The 20,876-nt window shown below is 45.2% G+C and overlaps 1 protein-coding gene and 1 long non-coding RNA gene across 3 annotated transcripts; one reads left to right on the forward strand and one right to left on the reverse strand.

The window, feature by feature from the left end:
- The first annotated feature begins 470 nt into the window (after nt 1-470).
- Nucleotides 471-11,414, forward strand: LOC109780253 (protein SIEL). Of its 2 annotated transcripts, none has more exons than XM_020338844.3 (9): nt 471-869; nt 1,583-1,896; nt 2,003-2,083; nt 4,423-4,656; nt 4,738-4,929; nt 5,050-5,190; nt 5,456-5,542; nt 9,466-9,914; nt 10,010-11,414. In XM_020338844.3, the coding sequence occupies exons 1-9, from the start codon at nt 809-811 to the stop codon at nt 10,935-10,937; spliced, it is 2,487 nt and encodes an 828-aa protein (XP_020194433.1). In that variant the 5' UTR covers nt 471-808; the 3' UTR covers nt 10,938-11,414. The 2 variants fall into 2 exon arrangements, with proteins under 2 accessions (XP_020194433.1, XP_040243197.1); XM_040387263.2 differs by having other exon boundaries at nt 566-869; nt 1,583-1,877.
- Nucleotides 11,415-15,228: 3,814 nt separating this feature from the next.
- LOC120963006 (uncharacterized) lies at nt 15,229-17,056 on the reverse strand. Its single transcript, XR_005754568.2, has 2 exons — nt 16,600-17,056; nt 15,229-16,131 (listed from the first exon to the last, which is right to left on the reverse strand). It is a non-coding gene; the product is annotated as an uncharacterized lncRNA (long non-coding RNA).
- Between the last annotated feature and the right edge of the window lie 3,820 nt (nt 17,057-20,876).

The raw sequence follows: 20,876 nt of genomic DNA on the forward strand, positions 1-20,876 counted from the left end.
CCTCTCTGTCTTCTCTGTTCTGTTCTGGGTGCAGCTCTATTCCTTCTTTCCTAGTTCTTCTCTGTACATGGAAAAATGGATGGATGTTTGTTTGTTTGGTAGGAGTAGATGATTTGCTTGATGGCTGAATGGATGTATCCTCGTTTTCATGCTCATATTCGACATAAATTGTCCAAAACAACTAAGTCTTAGCAATTCAACACTGTAGTTCAGGGACATTACAGACATTTTAGCACACAACTCATCCCATAATCTTAGAAAAGAACTGACAGCTGATTCTGGGTGATTCTGCAGGAAGCTGATTTTGGGGGAAGTTTCTCAAAAGCTGATTTTGGAGAATCTTTTTTTTTTGAGACATTTTTGGAGAATCAAAAGCTGAAAAGAATTGGGCCCCAGCCCGAAATAGCAGCTGCGGCTTCTGGACCATTTCTGTGTGGAGCCGGCCCAGGAAAACCCAAAAAAACACACACCCGTGGTTCTGCTTCTGCACGAGGAGCCGGAAGCCAGTGCGCGGCTGATTTGCGGAAGCCATCCCTACTCCTCCGTCCTCCCGCTATCTCCTGCCGTCTTGCGCCGCGCCCGCTCCCCCGCCTGCGCCTCCTGCGTCGCGGCCATCTCCTCCCTCTCCGCGCTTCGCGGGCGTCTTGTCCTCCGCCGCAGCCCTCTCGAGATCCCCTCCACCGCCGCGGCCCTGCCCCATTCCTCGCGGCCTCCTGCTCCTCTACGCCGCCTTCTGCCAGGTTCTGCCCGCCCCCTCCCGGCCCACCCCTCCGCGGTCTACTTGCAGCACGCTGTCGGCCGTTTTCGCATGGAGAAGGCACAAGGGGCACCGCAGCCGGCACCGCGGCAGTCCAGTTCCACCACCGCTGGTAGCTCCTCTGCCAATACACTGGTGATCTTATATGCTTTTGATTCTATGGTTGATCTCAGTAATCACAAGGCCTATGTTCATTTAGACCATGTAGCAGACAGCAAGTCAGCAATGCCCCTACAGGATTAGGATTTAGGAAGGCAAAAAAATGTCAGGATTATAGTCTAAAAGACCATGAAGAAACTTATGCAGTAGATGAGTATTGATTAGTATCATTCCATGAATAAAGGGCACAGGGACATCCTTCCATTATCCTTGTACCATTTTGTAAAGTAAGTTAGGCGGCCACTACCGTTGAGAAGAAACATAGATATGCCCCTTACAAAACTCTATGCTAGCTCCTGTGTTTTGTAGTATTGCGCTAAATTCTTTCCGTCAACTGTTTGGATAACAATGTCCTAAGCAATCTGGATAAAAGTTAGCTGGAATGAACATGTGTAATTAAATCTAAATGCATATATGCTTTGAGGAGGAGTTCAATCCATACAGCTGCATTGTTGCCATTTAATTTTTAAATTTTCAGCTATATGGAAATTGATACTTCTTTTCAGGTCTCTGTGCTGATATCAGAATAACAGTTACAAAGACCTGAGAATTTAATCATACAGTAATATGCGACCAGCATGCAGTTCTAATTTTAATTTGCTAGAGATTATTAATTTTAGTTTGCAAGAAATATACTTATATGGGTTTTGCAAAATTCTTTCCAAGCTTATGGGGCCGTGAATCTCATGGACGAGGGCCTCGCTGCTTCCGAACCCGGCCCGTCCGTCGCCAAGCGGGCTCGGTTTATGGGGCCACACGCGTCCAGTAGCTCAGGCGCTGATCCTGGGATGGAGATCCGAGCACTAGTCTCGATGGCCAGCGGACTCTACCCGTTGGCACGGGCGGAGGCACTCAGCGGCCTCGCTGCGGTCCTCAAGAAGGTGAATGCCGGCGGCGGGGTTGTGGAGTGCTGCTACGCTTGCGCGGAGAAATCGCTGAGGGACGAGGACGAGGGTATCAGGTTGGCCGCTGTGCGATTGGTGAGATATTGTCATTTATGGGTACTTATGTTTTCTTTTGTGCTACTGTATGCTTTTGAGAGTTACATATGAGGAATTGAGGAGATCTCCTGTCTTCGGTGGATAGGTTGGCCTTTGTGCGGAGAAGTTTGCCATGAGAGAGGAGTTGGGTGGTGATGGTGACCAAATGGACCGGGTTTTCCTACAGGTATGGCTTGCACTTCGCGCTGGATTTGGTGTTCATGAACGGTAGGATCAACTAGCTGAGTGTGGGCCTAATGTTAATGTGATACCGACATTTTTATTTAGCCTAATACTTCTGTTTCTATATGTCAATTCCAGGCTACTAAAGTTTGGAATGAATAGTTATACGACATGCCCATAACTGATACTGGGAGCGATGTTCTTGTTTTTTACTTAAAAGACCTGTATTTTCGGTAATTTACCTTTCTGTTCTTATCACCAGAAATCCTTTTGACAAGGTGAAAGTACTCATGGCAAATGAGATTTACTACTGAAACATGCAGTTTGTGATGCACACAAAAAGAAAGATGCATCTTGTTAGAGTACGTAATGGGCCTAATGGCCTGGGCTGGCGGTATAGCCCGTGAGTCTTAGGGTTAATTAGAGATAAGGGTCGCTTGCTTAGGGGTCAAGTAAGCCTTGCTTGGGAGTCAAGTAAACCTCTCTATATAAAGAGAGGAGATGTATCAATCTAATCAAGCAAGAATTAAGAAGGAAATCCCTTCCCTCTTGCCCGGCCGTGGGCAAAAAGGCCCCCGGCCGGCCCTCTCGCGCCCTCCTTCTAGCAGCGCCATAACAATTTGGTATCAGCTAGCTTCGGTTCGATCATGTCTTCACCACCGCCCAACCCGTCTCTTCCGCTGCCGGGATACTCTGTCGCGCCCGCCCCCGCCGTCCTCACCCCGGAGGAGGTGTCCGGGGCGCTGTGGGAACTAACCCAGGCGGTCCAGGAGATCTGCCTGTTCTTGGCCGGGTCCTACGGGCCGCACCCGGCTGCGCCGCCCATCGCCGCCACCGTGCCGCCGTGGCTGCCGTGGCAGCCGCTACACCAAGCGGCCTCCGCCGCGCTCGCCGGGCCGCTGCAGCTGCCATCCACCGCCCCGCCCTGGCTGCAGTGGCAGCCGCCGCTCCTGGCGGCCTCCGCCGCGCCCGGCGCTCCGCCGCATCAGCCGCTGCCGCTGCCCCAGGGCGTCCCCGCCGCGCTCGCCGGGCCGCTGCAACTGCCATCCACCGCCACCATCGCCCCGCCCTGGCTACAGTGGCAGCCGCCGCCCCAGGCGGCCTCCGCCGCGCCCGGCGCTCCGCTGCAGCAGCCACCGCCGGTCAGCTCCGGCCCCGCATCGACCGCGCCGGCGGGAGTCCCGATCCACTAGATCAAGTTCCCGCCGTCGCCATTACCGCTTCCCCAGGGCGTCCCCATCCAGCAGATCAAGTTCCCGCCGTCACCGTCACCGCTTCCGGCTTGGATCACTACCCGCCACGTGTCAGCGGCGGTGAGGCTGCAGGCTGCTGCGCGCGGCCTCCTAGCGCGTCGGCGTGTGCGGGAGATGCGTGGTCTGCAGCTGCCGCTCCTCCCAGCTGCGCTTCGCTGCGCAAAGGACCTCGATTTTGTCCGCTGCGTCGGGGATCTTGGGCATGCTGTTTTCCCCGTGGGCAGCGACCTCAAAGTCTGCGACATCGGCGGTTGGGGGTGCGCAACCCTCCTCGTCATTCTCCATCGCAAGCCCTCCACTCTTCTCTGTGCGGTGCAGACCAACAGCCGTCCGGCGGGGAGAAGGCAGGGTGTCACCAACAGGAGCGCACCGCGTAGCACCACTGCATTCCGCCGCCGGCCGCCGCGAGGGCGCCTCTGCTGGTCGCTCTTGCGACCACTTCCCGGTGGCCATACACATGCACTCCTTTTGTCCAGATGGTGTCCATGGGATCCAGGTGGCTGTACACGTGCACGTCCGACGTGCGGATGCCGGATGGTGTCCACTTTATGTTCAGGGGTCCAAAATAAAGCGTCCCAGTCCATTTCAGGTTGAGAGTAATAAAACAAGCCGAGACGTAAAAGGCTTGTTTTTAGGTGTTAGGTTTGTGTTGCGTTGAGTCATGGTTATAAGTTGGTTAGGTTGCAGCTCGAGGACAAGCTGCATGTCTAGGTGGGGTGTAGTGTTAGAGTACGTAATGGGCCTAATGGCCTGGGCTGGCGGTATAGCCCGTAAGTCTTAGGGTTAATTAGAGATAAGGGTCGCTTGCTTAGGGGTCAAGTAAGCCTTGCTTGGGAGTCAAGTAAACCTCTCTATATAAAGAGAGGAGATGTATCAATCTAATCAAGCAAGAATTAAGAAGGAAATCCCTTCCCTCTTGCCCGGCCGTGGGCAAAAAGGCCCCCGGCCGGCCCTCTCGCGCCCTCCTTCTAGCAGCGCCATAACACATCTAATCATGCTTGTGCATTTAATATTTGTAACTTGCAAGTTTTACTCCACTGACCACTGTAATGATAACTGCTTTGTTTCCCCTTTGGACTTCTCTATTCAGCTTAGCTCCATGGCTAGGGACATGTGTACAGAAGTAAGAATTGAAGCATTCAACGCACTTGCCAAAATGCAGAGAGTATCTGAAGGTGTTTTGCTTCAGTCGCTGTCTAAGAAGATCATAAAAACTGACACTGGGAGTGCCTCTAGCATCAAAGGGAAAAAACTACCACCTAAATTATCATTCCCCTGTGCTGCTGGCATATTTGCGCATGGGGTTGAAGATGAATTCTATCAGGTCAGGTCATTCTCTTATACCACATAATTCCCCTTAACGTCCCGTGTCTTTTGTTTATTGTTCTATATGTTCTCCCTACAGGTCCGAACAGTTGCATGTAAAACGCTGGGAGCTCTTGCAAAGCTTTCAAACCGATATGCACAGAAGGCCTTGGACTTGTTGATGGACATGATGAATGATGATACAGAAGCAGCTAGACTGCAAACTTTGCAGACACTGTTTGATATGGCAACATATGGATGTTTGAGCATGCAGGAGAAGCACATGCACATGGTACTAATTATCAATATAATGTATCTCGTGTAAGCTAGATGTATGAATTGGTTCTTTATTTGTAGTTAACTATGCTAGATGCTAAATTTGGTAATCTTATGCCTCCTGTTGCTTTTGCAGTTCCTTGGCATATTGATGGATGCCAATGTCGTAGTTCGAAATGCAGCACGCAAGATCCTAGGGTCAGTGAATCTGCCTAAACTTCAAATGTTTAAATCTGCACTTGATGGTCTCATTGCAGGTCTGGAGAAAAATCCGGAGGTATGTTAGTGCAGAATAATCACCATGCTTCACAATTATCTCTCCCTTGCTATTCTGATCTTTGCTTGAACATTTTCTAGATGAATTATTCGTGTAGTCAATGTAACACAAAGCCTCAATTATCCTGCTTAATGTTAATTTGAGTTTCATTCAGCGTATAGAATATTGCTTACTCTATAATTATTTGAGGCTTTGAGCCTATGACTTCAATTTTGTGGTAACTGACTCTTTTCTTCTATGTTGCGACCGTATTTATTATATGCAGGATCAAGATATATATGGCGTTCTGTTTTCCATTGGCAAGAATCATGGGAGCTTTTCAGCCAATATAGCCAAACATTTAGCCAAAGAGGTGTTTCTCCATTGCTTACTTCCAATTTTATCTACATGCTAATGTTCTATATAAAATGTATGTTTTCACTTTCAGTATTGCTGCTGCACTGATTCTTTCTGTTTGCGCGGTTCTTTCAAGTTCGGTATATACTAGAAAGGAGGTACCATCTCAAGTTCGGTAGTGTGTACCCATCTTATTTTCTGTCAGTCGTATGGAATTTGAGAATATTCCAAGCTATCAACCTTAAATAATAACAATGAATGCATCTATATTTGCAGGCTGCTAAGTAATTTGTAACGATGAAGTCTACTCAACCCCAACTGTAGATTTCTTTTTTAGCCAAGTAATACTTTTAAGGATGTGTTGCATATTTACAGTTTGATTTAGGACAACTGAATCTGGAAGGCAAAGAGCATATTTAATTTATATATATTTTTAGAAGATCATATTAATATACATTATCCTCGTGAGCCAAATGTTTGAAGCCCTGTGTAATACCTATCCTATAAGATACACCTGATTATGTGGGCTTCGCACTGATGTGAACATCAAAGTTTGGTTGCTTGATAGTGCATGGGATCGGCCACTTGATGATGCCCAAACCTGTGACAAAAGATGGTACCTCATGTTGAAGTATACCTGGTTCGCCCAACCTTCTCAATTAGTTCGGACTTTTGGGTGAACCGGCTGGTGCGTGAAGCGTTACCCCTCCAGCTGAGATGGCAACAATCAACAAAGTGCAAGTCAATAAAACAAAAAGGAGAAAAATCTATAACATTGTTTGGCGAGTACAAATTTGAGTTACTGCAGGTTTTTATAGACCGGAAAAAATATAATGTCATTACAGTTGTTTGCTGATATCTAACACTTGTCTACAACATTTAGAAGACTACACATAGTTTATCATAAGTTCTTACCATTTGTTTTTCTAGTTTTCGTGAGGGAAAGAAGTATACTCCCTCATTTGAGAATGTATTCCCATTTTTTGACTTTCTGCTATCAATGTATGACTAAAACCACAGTTTGAGACCACAATATGGTACGTGTTTTTTCCAAAATTTGGATTTTGAGAATACCCAAGGCACGGCTTGATGCACTCTGTCAGATTATTTGTGGCCGCGTTGCCATGTGATCACTGTTAGCAGATTGTTTGAGCGGTCCTGGTAGCTCATTTATTTTGTAAAATAGAGATAATAGTAGACAGCATAGCAGGCATCGCACCAGCTGAGATTCCTTTCGTTAGATGATAAAATATCATTGGAGCTGAGACTTGAGTTCTACAAAGAGAGGTGCTTACAGTTTAGCATGGACACAACTACAAAAATTCCGAGAATAGTGGAATACATCAGATCAAAGCCTTAGGCTTCCTCTCCTCAAAGGCCCCCTTGCTGTCATAGAGACATTGTCTTTCAGCATTCAGAAGGTTGATATTTGATACTGTTGCAGCGAGCAGCATAGTTCCTCTTGTTTGACTTCCCTTAAAACCTTCCTCAAGAGTGCACCAGAGTGTTCCATTTCTCCAACATTGTATCTTTATTTGGGTTGTCGTCTTTTTCCAAATATCTCTTTAGCTGCGCCGGGCATGGGCTGACCCGCCACTTTTTACAGTTTTACATCAAGGCCAAGAAACAAAAATTTGCGAGGATATGGTCACGTACTAAGTATAAGCCATGATGGTAACTCATTTTATAGGTCTTCTGTATCTCTACCAACTGGATGAGAAAAAGTAATAGTTGTAGGAACGTGAATAGCCAAGTCTATCACAAAGGCTGCACATAACATATCTATTACATAGGTTGCACACTACATCCAGCTACTGATCGAGAGAGAGAAAACCAATATTTTCGAATTAAAATATTAGAAGATAATGATACGTCAATATAGTCAAACATTGGAAAAATAATCCCTTGAAGATTGGGCTGCAGTAACTGCAGAAGATATGGAATTATTTTCATCTTTGGTAATTAGATTCTTTCTGTTCCATCTTATACTATCTTAGTAGACCAGATCTTGTCCATTCAAACACATGGTTAAATTTCATAGGGAGACATATGTTATATAGACACAACTTCTATACAGAGTCACGTATCTATCAAGGAAGAAGGAAAAAAGAAAACCAAGAGTAAACAAGCAGGATATGAACCAAGAACTTTTGAGATTTAAATAATAACAACCAAACCATATGTATTTATAGACGCAAGTATAATGATAACATTTTAATTGTTGGTATTAATGGAGTATGATAACATCGCAATGGAACTAGTTTGCACAGACACATCCTCTAATCAAGGAGTCATGTTGTTTTTGACCTACATGCTACATTAAAGTAAGCAGATTATGCCTCATTTTCACATTAGCATGGAAATGAATTCATGTACATTCATTTAGCTTCAGAGGCACCAATGGCATTGCAATCTGCAGGAAACTTTCTACGAAGAAATAAATGTTAAACCATTGTTTGCATCAAAAGGAAACTTCCATTTTGATGGCTAATTATTAGTCTGCGAACAATCCATCATGTTTTCATCTAAGTATCAAAGTGGCTTGCATTTCTAACCTACCCCTCTCAGTCTCTCCTTTCACTCCCTTCTTCTTGACTTCTTCCACGTGACCGGTGGCTCAGTGTCACAGCAGGGTGGGGGGTGATATCAAGCGTGGACATGCAGATTTCTCTGTGGAGTACAAATATCATAAACCGGACACAAGGTGTGTGAATAAAGTGTCTATGCATATCTTAGTATACTATAAGAATGGAGCATTGGTAAAAAAAAATCAAATAAATTACTGTAACTTGCTTGATATGGGCAATCTAACTCAGTAAGCAAATTTTGCAACATTCCACGAAGTTCAACCAAGATGGGTACCTAGTAGTTTCACAGAAAAATGAGAAATAGTTCTATCAGAACAGAAGTTGCATATGTATGCCACGTAATCACTGAGTTTGTAGGGAAACTCCTTTGAAAAGTCAAAATCACCAATAGAGCATCATCTATAAATGGTAATCTGTTAGTAGGGTGATAATGATAGTGTCTGAGTCCACAGCAGATAGATACACTCCAGATGATCTCCTCTTTGTAGCCAAATCAGTAAGAGCAACAAATAGAATATCCATTCTTCCATATGCTAGCATGCTTTTGTAATAAAGACCATAGATCACAAAACCATATCTATTATGCAATAGAAGCCTAAAACAGAGCCTACTTGTAAGAGAAACACACCGCTGCTTGCTCATAGCCTCATACACCTTTTGCACATCATAATGGTTTGTCTGTCTAGATATCACACATTGCCTACAATATGTTAAAACAATAGGCAGGGTTGTCAGTGCGGAACATACCTACATTATTCTGTGCTCAAACTGCCCCAAATCAATGTGAACTGCGAGCCAAATCAGATGAACAGAGGATGCATCACAACACTACTAGTTTAGGGATCTCACTGATTCAAAGAAATGCTGACAGCAGTTTGCAGATTAACATGATGTGTCTTTCTCAACTGCATTATCATTGAATGATTTCTGGCACACGTAATTTCCTTTCTCTTTAGGGGTATTATGACCTGAGATGGTGTGTTCAGTATGTGATCCAATAGCAAAAAAGAACACCTAGCAGTATGCCATGCACGCACACTTGGTTTGCAAATAACTTTTAACATATTAAAATCAGCTTTATTTAAGTTCCAGCTCCTCCTTAGGCCCAACTGTTTGAGGAATGAGCATAAGCTAACAATGTGGTGAAAAGAATTTGAATATTAATTCCACTGACCAACCATATTTTCTCACTTTAGCTTTTTGTTATTCTTAACATACAAGGACTTCGGACTTGTTTTTATGCGTAGGTAGAGTAATATCTTCATTTGCTACATTGAGTATAGTAACATTTCTTTTGGATTTTTTATGAAGTTTTGTTATATCCCTTAATGCTATATTATCTATGACATAGATCAATGTGGCATCTGATGGAGAGCTGATCTTGGATAAACCTAGAATCAAAGCATTGTTAATGGTTTCTGTCTCGGCTGCTTATGATGATAAAGACAAAAAACTGGATATACCCACAGTTATATTTTCACATGCAATTCCCCTATTTGGGATGATCTCGTGTGCACTAGCCGAAGATGAACAGGATTCACTCTTATCCTACTTGTATCGTCAAGCTGGAATGCAGTTTTGGGAAAAGAAGTTAGTGTCTGCAGAAGGTGGAGATTATGAATGTTTCAGTGTTGAAACTGTGGGAGGAACTCATGCACAGGTAGAAACGACTGGAAAAACAACCAAGTACTTAGATGAAGTTGTGATAATGCAATCGACAAGGCTCATATTAGAAACAGTTAAAGGAGCCTGGGCTGTGATAAAGCCGTGCAGTATAGGAGAAGTTCAAAGTACTCTGAGGTATGATTTGCTATATTCCGTTCTTTCCCATGCAACCAGTCTTTCATGCTATTGTTTGTGATTACTTCAACTTCTTTTGATTGTCTTTATTGTAGAACATGCAAAGAAGAAGTCAATATCTTAGCTGTAAATTCTTCTGGATCAACTAGTGCGGTCTTGAGCTTTGTATGCGACTATCTTGATGCACTACAGCTCATTGTTGAAATATGGTGGTTCATTCAGTTGGATGATTCTCATGCTTTTGGCCACACATCACTTGATATTTTGCTTGAGAAGTTGGATACATCTGTGAGAAGGATGAAATGTTGTTATGCTGGATTGAATAGAGGACTGGAGGTTCAAGTCTTGGAGTTTGCTTTGTTAGCTATTTTATGTAGACTGTTCGAGTTTGGAACATGTTCAAAATTAGTGCTAGATAAGTTGCATTGGATAATTAATCACATTGATGGTCTGTGTGCCGATGGATCCTATGAGCTTTCCGACTTCAGCAAAGAAGTTAAGAAAGTGTTTGATGGTAACTTTATCGACGGCACTCCTATTGTCAACATTTACACCTTTCTTGAAATCTTTGATCTAAAACCAGCAAGAGATTTTGAAATGCTTAATGCTACGACTGCTGTGCTGCAAGTCCGGGATACAGATTCTGAAAATCCGTTATCATATGTTTACGGATTACCCGTGGGTGTGACCTTTGACATGTCTCTGTGCAATACCTCTAGTCATGATAGAATATGGCTCCGCATGGTTGCTTGTCAGTCCGTCCAACATGTCTTCTTAGACTTGTCTTGTTTTGAGGGCAATGATAAGATGAAGAGCTGCTCCAGAGTCATTCCTTTCTATGCTACCCCAATGGCATGTTCATTTGTTCTGAGGGCATGCTTGGTAATTGAATGCCCATTTGGAAGTATCGGCACTCACCAGGAAGGACATGGAGGGCCAAAAGATTGTGTAGTCCAACTATGTGATGAATTGGATGTCTACTTTGTTAGTGCTGATACCGAGCAAAGGCAATGGTCGAAATGATAGTGGTCATGTGCACCAAGTTCTTCAGCATGCCCCCTTTGATCGACTGCACCATTGTGTTCTAACATCAACTGTGATCAAGTAATATGCGAAAGCAGTTAAGATACCAGTGACTAATGAGGAGTTTCATATGATTAGTTGTTTCACTGTAGTATCAGATCAAACTCTGATTAGTTGTTTTCTTTTAAGAATCAAGAATTTTTCTATGACATGTGACCAGAAGAAATGTTATCTCATAGCCGATATAGTACTAGCAAGAACTCTGGGTAAAGAATTCGGCTGCGCTGATATTTTGGTAGCAGTAAGCAGGAACAAAGCAGTTACCCGACCACCAAGATGTGGTGCTGTTGCTAGGGTATGTTTACTTCTCGCCGTATGTATATGTAAGGGTTTGGCATATGACTGAAGAATTGAAAATTCTGTGAATTTTATGAGGCTGCTGAATTAGAGGCTGCGGAGGCCAATGTTCCTTGTGCATGTATGATTTGTGTGTCTAATGTGTGTTCTGCACTTCTGCGCCTCGGACAGGTTCCCCGTTGGTGTAACTTTGGACTCACCATACGCTGTGCCGCATGACAGCGGCTTGTTTGTTGTGGGTTTACGTTTGTCGAAAGTACTGCTGGTGTCTGTTTCTTGCGTTCGACTAATTTTCTTCTTAGTACAATACATCCCCAGCAACCGCACTCTCGACCTCGTATAACCGGCTTTCATCTACAAATCATGTTGATTCGTTCATTTCCACTGAATCCTTAGTTGATTCTTTTCTTTTTGTTATTTCTATTTCTCTACTTGCTTAAAAAGAATGTAAGGTTCCCATTTTATTTTTCTTCTCATCACCCCTTCGTCCAACCTTCTATGTATATGATAATTGATCGAAAAGTCTAACGCCCACACGTGTGGGCGTTAGCCAACTCGCCCACACGCCTCCATCGCCGTCCGGCGCTTTTTGCACGAATCTTGGCATGAAAAGACTGAATTTATGTGCCACGTAGGACAATTCGTGTGTGTGGCGTGTGAGAGAGTTCGCCCGCACGCCGTTTTCTCTCCGCGGTCAACGGTTCGCCAGTCGGGGCGTGCGATGAAACTGCTGTCGCGCCCGCACGCCACGCACCACTTCTGTTCCCCATCTCCCACGACTGCCCATTCTCCCACTCTCACACCCAAGCTATCATTTGCCATGTCTTTTGAGGGGTACATGGCAACTGCCCTATTTGTGATTGTAAACAGATGGCAGCTCTCTTTCACCCGAAGATGTTATTGTTGCCACGTCTGTTTGTAGCTCTACATGGCAACTGTCTAGTGTTAGTAGGTGGCAACTCCTAAAGATACCACCATCGCCCACATGCCCGCCTCCTCTCCCACACACCAAAAGCTATCAATTGCCATGTGTTTTTGCAGGGTACATGGCAACTGCCTCTAGCGTGCTTGTAAGCAGATGGCAACTCTCTTTTTTACCCGAAACATGTTTTTGCCATGTTTTTTTAGTGCTACATGGCAACTGTCCAGTGTTAGAAGATGGCAACTGTAGTTGTCCGACATGGCAACTGTAGTTTAGCAACATGGCAACTGTAGTTCAGCAACATGGCAACTAAAGAGGGTCCGGACCATGGCAATCGCGACAGGACGCGTGGTTACTGACACGCGGGGCGTGTGGGTCGCAGGCGGGAAGGGGCGACGACCGAGACGAGTCGTGCGGGCCACGTGCTCACTCGCCCGTACGTGTTCGTGCGGGGCGATCGCGCTGCACCGGACGTGCGGTCTGTGGCTGCGCGCGCCCGTACACAGTCGTGCGGGCGGGGTCGTCTCCGTGCCACACAGGGCGTGCGGCACAACCACCCGATACACCACACGTGTGGCAGTTATCGGCGTCCTAATGGATTACCTTAATTTACTTGCCTTATGAACAAATTTCACTTTAATTTACTTATCAAACTTCTGATCAAAATATAAGATAATTCATGGTCAGTATTTGATAAACATTTATTTAATGTAGTAGAATATTTATATCTTGTTGCAACGCATGGGCATTGTTCTAGTTGACCTAATAAAAAGTTGATTTGTGAAAATATCCACGCGCACGATCGAGGACAAAGGGTGAAAAATATCCAAGACAAAGCTAAGATTACCATGCACAAAAGTTTCGTAGGATAGGATGAACTAAAAAAAAATTGATTCCCTTGGCACACGAAACCTCTGACTACACCGCAGGACAAAGCTGCGAACCGAACATGGTCGGTCGTTCTATCTATCTCCTGTCTGCGAGAAGCCGAGAACAGAACGGACAGATACGATCTTCTTCCTTCTTCCTCGTTGCGCATGCAGATTGCGGCTCCGTAATCTCGTCGAGAGCGGCACGGTCTCTCCTCAGTACCTCCCGGCGCATGGCATAGTACTCATCGCTGCGGCGGCGGCCTCCCCACAGGTGCTTCTGCTCGATGGCCTTCGCCTCGTGCATCTCCACCCGGTGGCCGGACTCGCTGCCCCCTGCCGCGCTGCTCTTCCCGGCGGCGGTTACGGGCTTCAAAGGCGCCTCCGTGGACACGAGGGGGTGAACCTTCACGGCGGTGCTGCCCCGCCGATCTTCCTCGAGCCCCGATCGCTTATGCGCGGCCATCCATTGGCTCTTCTTGGCCTCGTAAGCCGCCGATAGTTCCTCCACTGCCGCCCGCATCCTGCGTCTGTGTCTGTCTCGCGCGTCATCGTTCCAACAGGGATGTGGGACGCCGCCTGATCGCTGCTTCGCCTCCGCGATCAGCCGTTTCTGCTCATCGACCCACTCCCGCTTTGCGGCCTCGTTAGCCAGCGCTTCCCGGCGATCCCTCCGACGACTCCGCCATGTGCGTGGTCGCGGCCTCAGCGAAGCGATCAGCTGATCGTACTCTTCCTTTCTCTTCCTCCTCTCGATCTCGCGCGCTTCCTCCGGGGACGGGACGTGCGCGCGGCGGCGGAACCAGCTCGGCATCAACGCGAGGGACGCCATTGCCAGTGCAGACTCGATCGGGTGATACGCTCTTTCTTTCCCCTGGATACGCTCGCCTTATATGGTGGACACCTGATATGGCAAGCCGTCTTGCGATCGAGCGTTCAAGCCGTGTCCGAGCCAGGAACAGTTAGTAGTGCGTTGGTCCAACGCTTAGTACTGTATAAGTACGTCTCGCTGGACATTTCGGAATCGGACGCCCAGAACGAATTTTGCACGGATCCGCAGTCAGATCCCTGCATGTTACTATTTCCTACTGTATCGATCGTGTTGGATAACATGCACGACAGCCGCAAACACCAAATCCACGCCCTAAAACGCCCGCGATGTGCCCGGACACGTCTGCTCTGCATTCGAATACCTCACAACTATAATCTATATCTATAATACCTAAATAGTTCATCACACTATCTTATTTTTCTTGACATGCAACCTAACCACATCATCAATTATTTTTTCATTTAACTAATTTCTATTAGGCATCTAGACTTGCATGTCGTCGCTCTGTTTCGAGTCTTAAATTACCATCGAAGGTGTCAATTCGCAAACATGGAAGAAAGCCCAATCGACAACAGACCACTGCGTGTAGTCCGTCCTCAGTCCGCGGCACCTCTGCCACGCCTCTGCCGGCGCTGCCCACTGCCTCCACTCCTCCGCCCCACCCTGCTGTCCTTACCGCTGTCCTTGGTGGCCTATGTTTGTGGGCGGAATCAGACCGGCCGATGGAGTCTCTCCTGGAAGGATGCTCTGCATGCAGTGGATGCCGCGTCGGCCAAGTGCCCAGCCGGTGGACACCTTTCTTTTTGGCCTTCAAGGTATGTGCTAATGGTAATGCAGGGTAGGGCCTCCATTGGCAGCCATGGCTTGCACCAGCGTTGGATCGACCTTGAGTTTACTTTAGAATTACAGGGTGCTTCACTGAGAACCAACACAACCTCATGCACATGTCAAAGGAGAGTTGGAGAAATAGCAGGAAAGACAATTCCCACAACCTCACTATATTTTTTTGTTTTACCATATTCCATCTTAAAACGCTTGATTCTAGTGCATTGGTTGTTTCTTCATCAGGTTAGGGCAAGTACATCAGTTTAGACGGCAGCTATCTGCAACTACTTGCCACTTCATATACAGACGGCTAAACAGAGAGCTTGTACAGTGAGCCGTCTATTTGACTGTCTAGTACTGTACAATGCGTGCATGCATCCATGATCAAGCACGGGTAAGATCTATATATGCCATTCTGTTGCTTCTCTATGCAAATGAGATCAAACATAAATTAGATGAAGGTAACATGTGTATATGTGAACTATATAAAAAGTAATAAAAAATATAAATAAACTCGAATTGGTACAGAACTATTACATATGGGAATCATTAATAGAAAGAATTAACACATACAAAATTATTCAAACTAGTTGTAGTTATTCATTCAAATCGGTATGAAATTATTACATAAAGCAATCAATGGAAACAAGTAATACATAAAAAAGTATTCAAACTAGTTGTAATTATTCACTCATCCCCAAATTTCTGCCAAATATGCTCGACCAAATCCTGCTTGAGTTTCAGATGTGTTGGCCGTGCACGAATTGAGGAATTCCTTTGTAGCACATCTGTAAAGCAAATGTTGGGACCACGATTGACCTCCGGCGGTAAAGCAAAATATGTTCCAGGATTCTCATTCAAGTCTAAAGGGATGTGAACCATTTCCCCCTCATCTTCGATAATCATATTATGGAGAATGATGTAAGCTTCCATGATTTTACCGACCGAAGCACGCTTCCATAACTTTGCTGGACATCGCACGATGTTAAAACGGGATTGCAACACTCCAAATGCTCGTTCAACATCTTTCCTTGGCCCTTCTTGATGTCGCGCAAACAATTTGTCAATCTCTATTTGAGGTAGTGGTATAGTCTTAACGAATACAGCCCATTCTAAATAAGTACCATCTGCAAGGTAATAACCTCGATTATATTGCCTTCCATTGACAGTGAATTGTACCCGTGGCGCTTCCCCTTTCAACTCTTGGACGAACAAAGGTGACTTATTAAGCACATTAATATCATTGTTCAAACCGGCCAAGTGTCGATGTCTTCGACTAGGTCAAAATTATTCAAGTTAACGTCCTCATCAGTGGAAGATGAAGAGTCGGAATGATACGACCGGAAGATGAAGAGTCAGATTGATGCAACATGTCGTGTCGTTGAGGGCCTACATGAGTTTGGAAATTTAGCATGTCAAATTTTGTTATTGTAGTTACTTTACAAAGTACTAAGACAAATATTGGTGTGCATATTATTGGAAGTACTAGTAACAACGAATACTGATCAAATCACGCGAACTATTTCGGTTATTCTCTCAGCTGCATGTCCCTTCTTGAAATGTTCAAAGGAAATAAATACAAGATGAGGTGAATTATAAGCAGCAAGAGCAAGCGTATTGCACATCGGTCTCTCTTGATACACTGAAAATACATATGTCGTATGCCGGTTAATTAAGTATGATCTTAGTTTAATTAACCACGGCCGCGCTCGCTCATTGCAGAGCACGAGAGATTTGTTGGTATATATGATGAATGTGAGAAGGCAGAGTTAGAAACAGGGATAACACCCACAGGTTGTCCCACAAGATCTTGTTGATGTCTAAACTGGGAACTGAGAAGAACAGAATGAATCGTACCAATTTAATGTTGGGGAGAAGAACTCGGAGGCAGCGGCCGCAGCGTTCCATTCCTGCTTGTCCGTCGGCGGAGCTTGAGTCGATGAAAAGGCCGCTCTGAAGTGGGGAACGGCGGCTGCTTGCTTGGTGGTGGTGACCTGCTGAGGCTCCCGTGGCGGCGGCGGCGGCGGCGCAGCGACCCGCGTGGATTGGCGCCCCATCCTCTCAAGAGCGGAAAAAAAAGGCTACACCAGGAGAGGATCGAACACATCCTGGTTCGAGAGAGGGCGTCGTGGAGAAGAAGTGGAGGATGAGCAAATCGTGGAGAAGAAGGCGCGCTCGATCTGATTTCGTTCGCGCGCGAGAACAGAGTTTGCGGGAGAAGGGAAAGCTGGTTCGCGGGAAAGGGGGAAATCTGTTTTCCTGGAACACGAGATCACGATGCGGCCCACGATAGGCGATGCCCTCGTACAACGGGGAAAATGTTGTCTGTAACGAGCGATCTGCACGGGAATAGATCGTCGTTAATTCTACAGTCAGACCCGATCTCTTTTTCTTTTCTCTCTCCTTCACGTCATTTCTTTTCCTACGTGTCAGGTGTTACAGACGGCTGACTGTACTCCGTTGAACATGCCCTAATAGCATTGGTCTAATCAATTGCGGCCCATCTTCTCCTTGAAAAGTATGTATGACTGTTCACTTCATGTTTTCCTTACGGAGATGATCACTAGCAAATCTCCTGGCTTACAGTACCAGTTCAACAGCCCAAGTGTGTTTTTATCATTCTCTCTTGTTAATTATTTCATGCTTCACTAGTTTTCTGCTTTCAATTTTTAATCAATTGCTCTTAGTTTAGCCTTTTACGGTTATATTATGCCTATCCCGCACCCATTATTTCTAGGTAGTACTCCTACTAACTCCGTCCTGGTTTATTGGTCATTTTATAATTTGTGCCAAATTTTGATCAAATGTTTAACTAATAAAATGTTAACGCATGTTAATAAAAATTATATCGTTGAATTCGTATTTGAACATAATTTTCAATGATATTTTTTTTACATGCATGTACATTTTGTTAGTTTAATTTATGGTCAAATTTGGCACAGAATACAATAGGGACCAATAAACCAGGACCAATGTAGTATTTGGTAAGCTTCATCCTCATGCCCACTATGAAAAGCCCAATCAATTAGCACTAGCCTATGTTTATTTCAGAATTTTCTGATTGTAGGATCTTGCTATCACTGCCGTACGAAGTAACTAGATAGGTATCTCTCCACGTATACTAATTCGTTTATATTTCTCAATTCTATTTTTTTGTGCAAAAGGCCAGTGTCTTGGTTAACAGCCTAAGAGCATCTCCAACAGGCGCACAACGCGCGGCGCGCTAAAATATGTTTTACAGGACCAAAATAACATGTTTTTGCGGGCAGCAGAGCGCTCGCTCCAGCGGCCGCCGCAAAATATTGCGTGCGCGAGCAGCTCCAGCAGACGCTGCAAAAAAGGCACGCGCGAGCAGCCAGAGCACATACAAACAGTATTTGAAACAACATATTGATAACATTCAACGATTAAAATAGCATAGTTCAACCCAACGCCACAACCTTGTCCTACGATACAAATAAAAATAGATAATAAATGATACTACGATGCAAATAAACTAGAAACTACTCCGAGACGTGTTGAAAATATGCCCTAGAGGCAATAATAAACTGGTTATTATCATATTTTCCTGTTCATGATAAACGTCTATACATGCTAGAATTGTATTGATCGAAAACTATACATGTGTGGATACATAGACAACACCGTGTCCCTAGTGAGCCTCTACTAGACTGGCTCGTTGATCAAAAGATGGTTAAGGTTTTCCTAACCATAGACATGTGTTGTCTCTTGCTAACGGGATCACATCATTAGGAGAATGATGTGATGAACAAGACCCAACCGTTAGCATAGCATATGATCGTTCAGTTTATTGCTACTGCTTTATTAATTGTAAAATACATGTTTCTTTGACCATGAGATCATGCAACTTCCGGACTCCGAAGGAACGCCTTATGTGCCATCAAACGTCACAACATAAATGAGTAATCATAAAGGTGATCTACAGGTATCTCCGAAGGTGTTTGTTGGGTTGGCATGGATCGAGACTGGGATTTGTCACTCCGTATGACGAAGATGTATCTCTGGGCCCTCTCGGTAATACAACATCACAAAAAGCTTGCAAGCAAAGTGACTAAGGAGTTAGTTACAAGATGATGTATTACAGAACGAGTAAATAGACTTGCCGGTGACGAGATTGAACTAGGTATGGAGATACCGACGATCGAATCTCGGGCAAGTAACATACCGATGGACAAAGGGAACTATGTATGTTGTCATAAAAGGTTCGAACGATAAAAGATCTTCGTAGAATATGTAGGAACCAATATGGGCATCCAGGTCCCGCCATTGGCTATTGAGTGGAGAGGCGTCTCTGTCATGTCTACATCATTCTCGAACCCGTAGGGTCCGCACGCTTAACGTTCGTTGACGATATAGTATTATATGAGTTATGTATGTTGGTGACCGAATGTTGTTCGGAGTTCCGGATGAGATCACGGACATGACGAGGAGCTCCGGAATAGTCTAGAGGTAAAGATTGATATATGGGATAATTGTGTTTGATCTCCGGAAGGGTTCCAGAATTCACCGGAAGGGGTTTCGGATGTTTCCCGAAATGTTCGGGCACGAGAACACTTTATTTGGGCCAATGGGTAAAGCCCACGAGGCTTTTAGAAGATGCAAAAGGCAGTTTTGCGGAGGCCAGGGGCCAGACGCCAGGGACCCTGGCGTCTGGTCCTGGAGTCTGAGAAGGACTCTTGCCTTGCGGGCTAAACCGACTTTGAGGAGGCTCTTTCTCCAAGTTACGACCCCAGGGCTCAACATATAAATAGAGGGACAGGGCTAGCACCCGAAACACATCAAGATTCACCAAGTCATGTGCCGGCAACCCCGCCCCTCTAGTTTATCCTCCATCTAGGTCCCGTTGTGCTTGGCGAAGCCCTGCGGAGATTGTTCTTCACCACCACCGTCACCACGCCGCCGTGCTGCCGGAACTCATCTACTACTTTGCCCCTCTTGCTGGATCAAGAAGGTGAGGACGTCATCGAGCTGAACGTGTATTGAACGCAGAGGTGTCGTACGTCGGTACTTCATAGGGACGGATCATGGAGGTGTACGACTACATCAACCACGTTGATAAACGATTCCGCTTAGCGATCTTCAAGGGTATGAAGATGCTCTCCCCTATCATTGTTATGCATCTCCATGGATAGATCTTGCGTGTGCGTAGAATTTTTTTGTTTTCCATGCAACGTTCCCCAACAGTGGCATTATGAGCCAGGTCTATGCGTAGATGATATGCACGAGTAGAACACAAAGGAGTTGTGGGCGGTGATGTTCATACTGCATACCACCAACGTCTTATTTTGATTCGGCGGTATTGTGGGATGAAGCGGCCCGGACCAACCTCACATGTCCACGTACATGAGACCGGTTCCACCGACTGACATGCAACTTGTTTTGCATAAAGGTGGCTGGCGGGTGTCCGTTTCTCCTACTTTAGTTGAATCGAATTTGACTACGGTCGGTCCTTGAGAAGGTTAAAACAGCAAACTTGATAAATCATCGTTGTGGTTTTGCATAGGTAAGAACGGTTCTTGCTAGTTGCCCGTAGCAGCCACATAAAAGTTGCAACAACAAAGTAGAGGACGTCTAACTTATTTTTGCAAGGTATGTTGTGATGTGATATGGTCAAGACGTGATGTAATATACGTTTTTGTATGAGATGATCATGTTTTGTAATATCGATAACCGGAAGGAGCCTTAGGGTTGTCTATTAATTATTCTGTGAAATGCAAGCGCCATGTAATTGCTTTACTTTATCGCTATGCGTTAGCAATAGTTGTAGAAGCAATAGTTGGCGAGACGACCCCGACGCTACGATGGAGATCAAGGTGTCAAGCCGTTGACGTGGAGATCATGCCGATGCTTTGGAGATGGAGATCAAAAGCACAAGATGATGATGGCTATATCATGTCACATATTTTGATTGCATGTGATGTTTATCCTTTATGCATCTTATTTTGCTTAGAACGACGGTAGCATTATAATATGATCCCTTTACTTAATTTCAAGATAAAAGTGTTCTCCCTGAGTATGCACCGTTGCTAAAGTTCGTCGTTTTGAAGCACCTCGTGATGATTGGGTGTGATAGACTCTATGTTCACATACAACGGGTGTAAGCCAGTTTTTGC

Source organism: Aegilops tauschii, chromosome 4 (assembly GCF_002575655.3).
Source record: "Aegilops tauschii subsp. strangulata cultivar AL8/78 chromosome 4, Aet v6.0, whole genome shotgun sequence".
NCBI lineage: Eukaryota > Viridiplantae > Streptophyta > Magnoliopsida > Poales > Poaceae > Aegilops > Aegilops tauschii.

Excerpts from the sequence above, each read along its gene's own strand:
- LOC109780253 (XM_020338844.3), top strand. The coding sequence starts at position 809 with ATGGAGAAGGCACAAGGGGCACCGCAGCCGGCACCGCGGCAGTCCAGT. Across the intron at positions 2,084-4,422 it reads TGGACCGGGTTTTCCTACAG|CTTAGCTCCATGGCTAGGGA; the intron begins GTATGGCTTGCA and ends TTCTCTATTCAG. Across the intron at positions 9,915-10,009 it reads GAAGTTCAAAGTACTCTGAG|AACATGCAAAGAAGAAGTCA; the intron begins GTATGATTTGCT and ends TCTTTATTGTAG.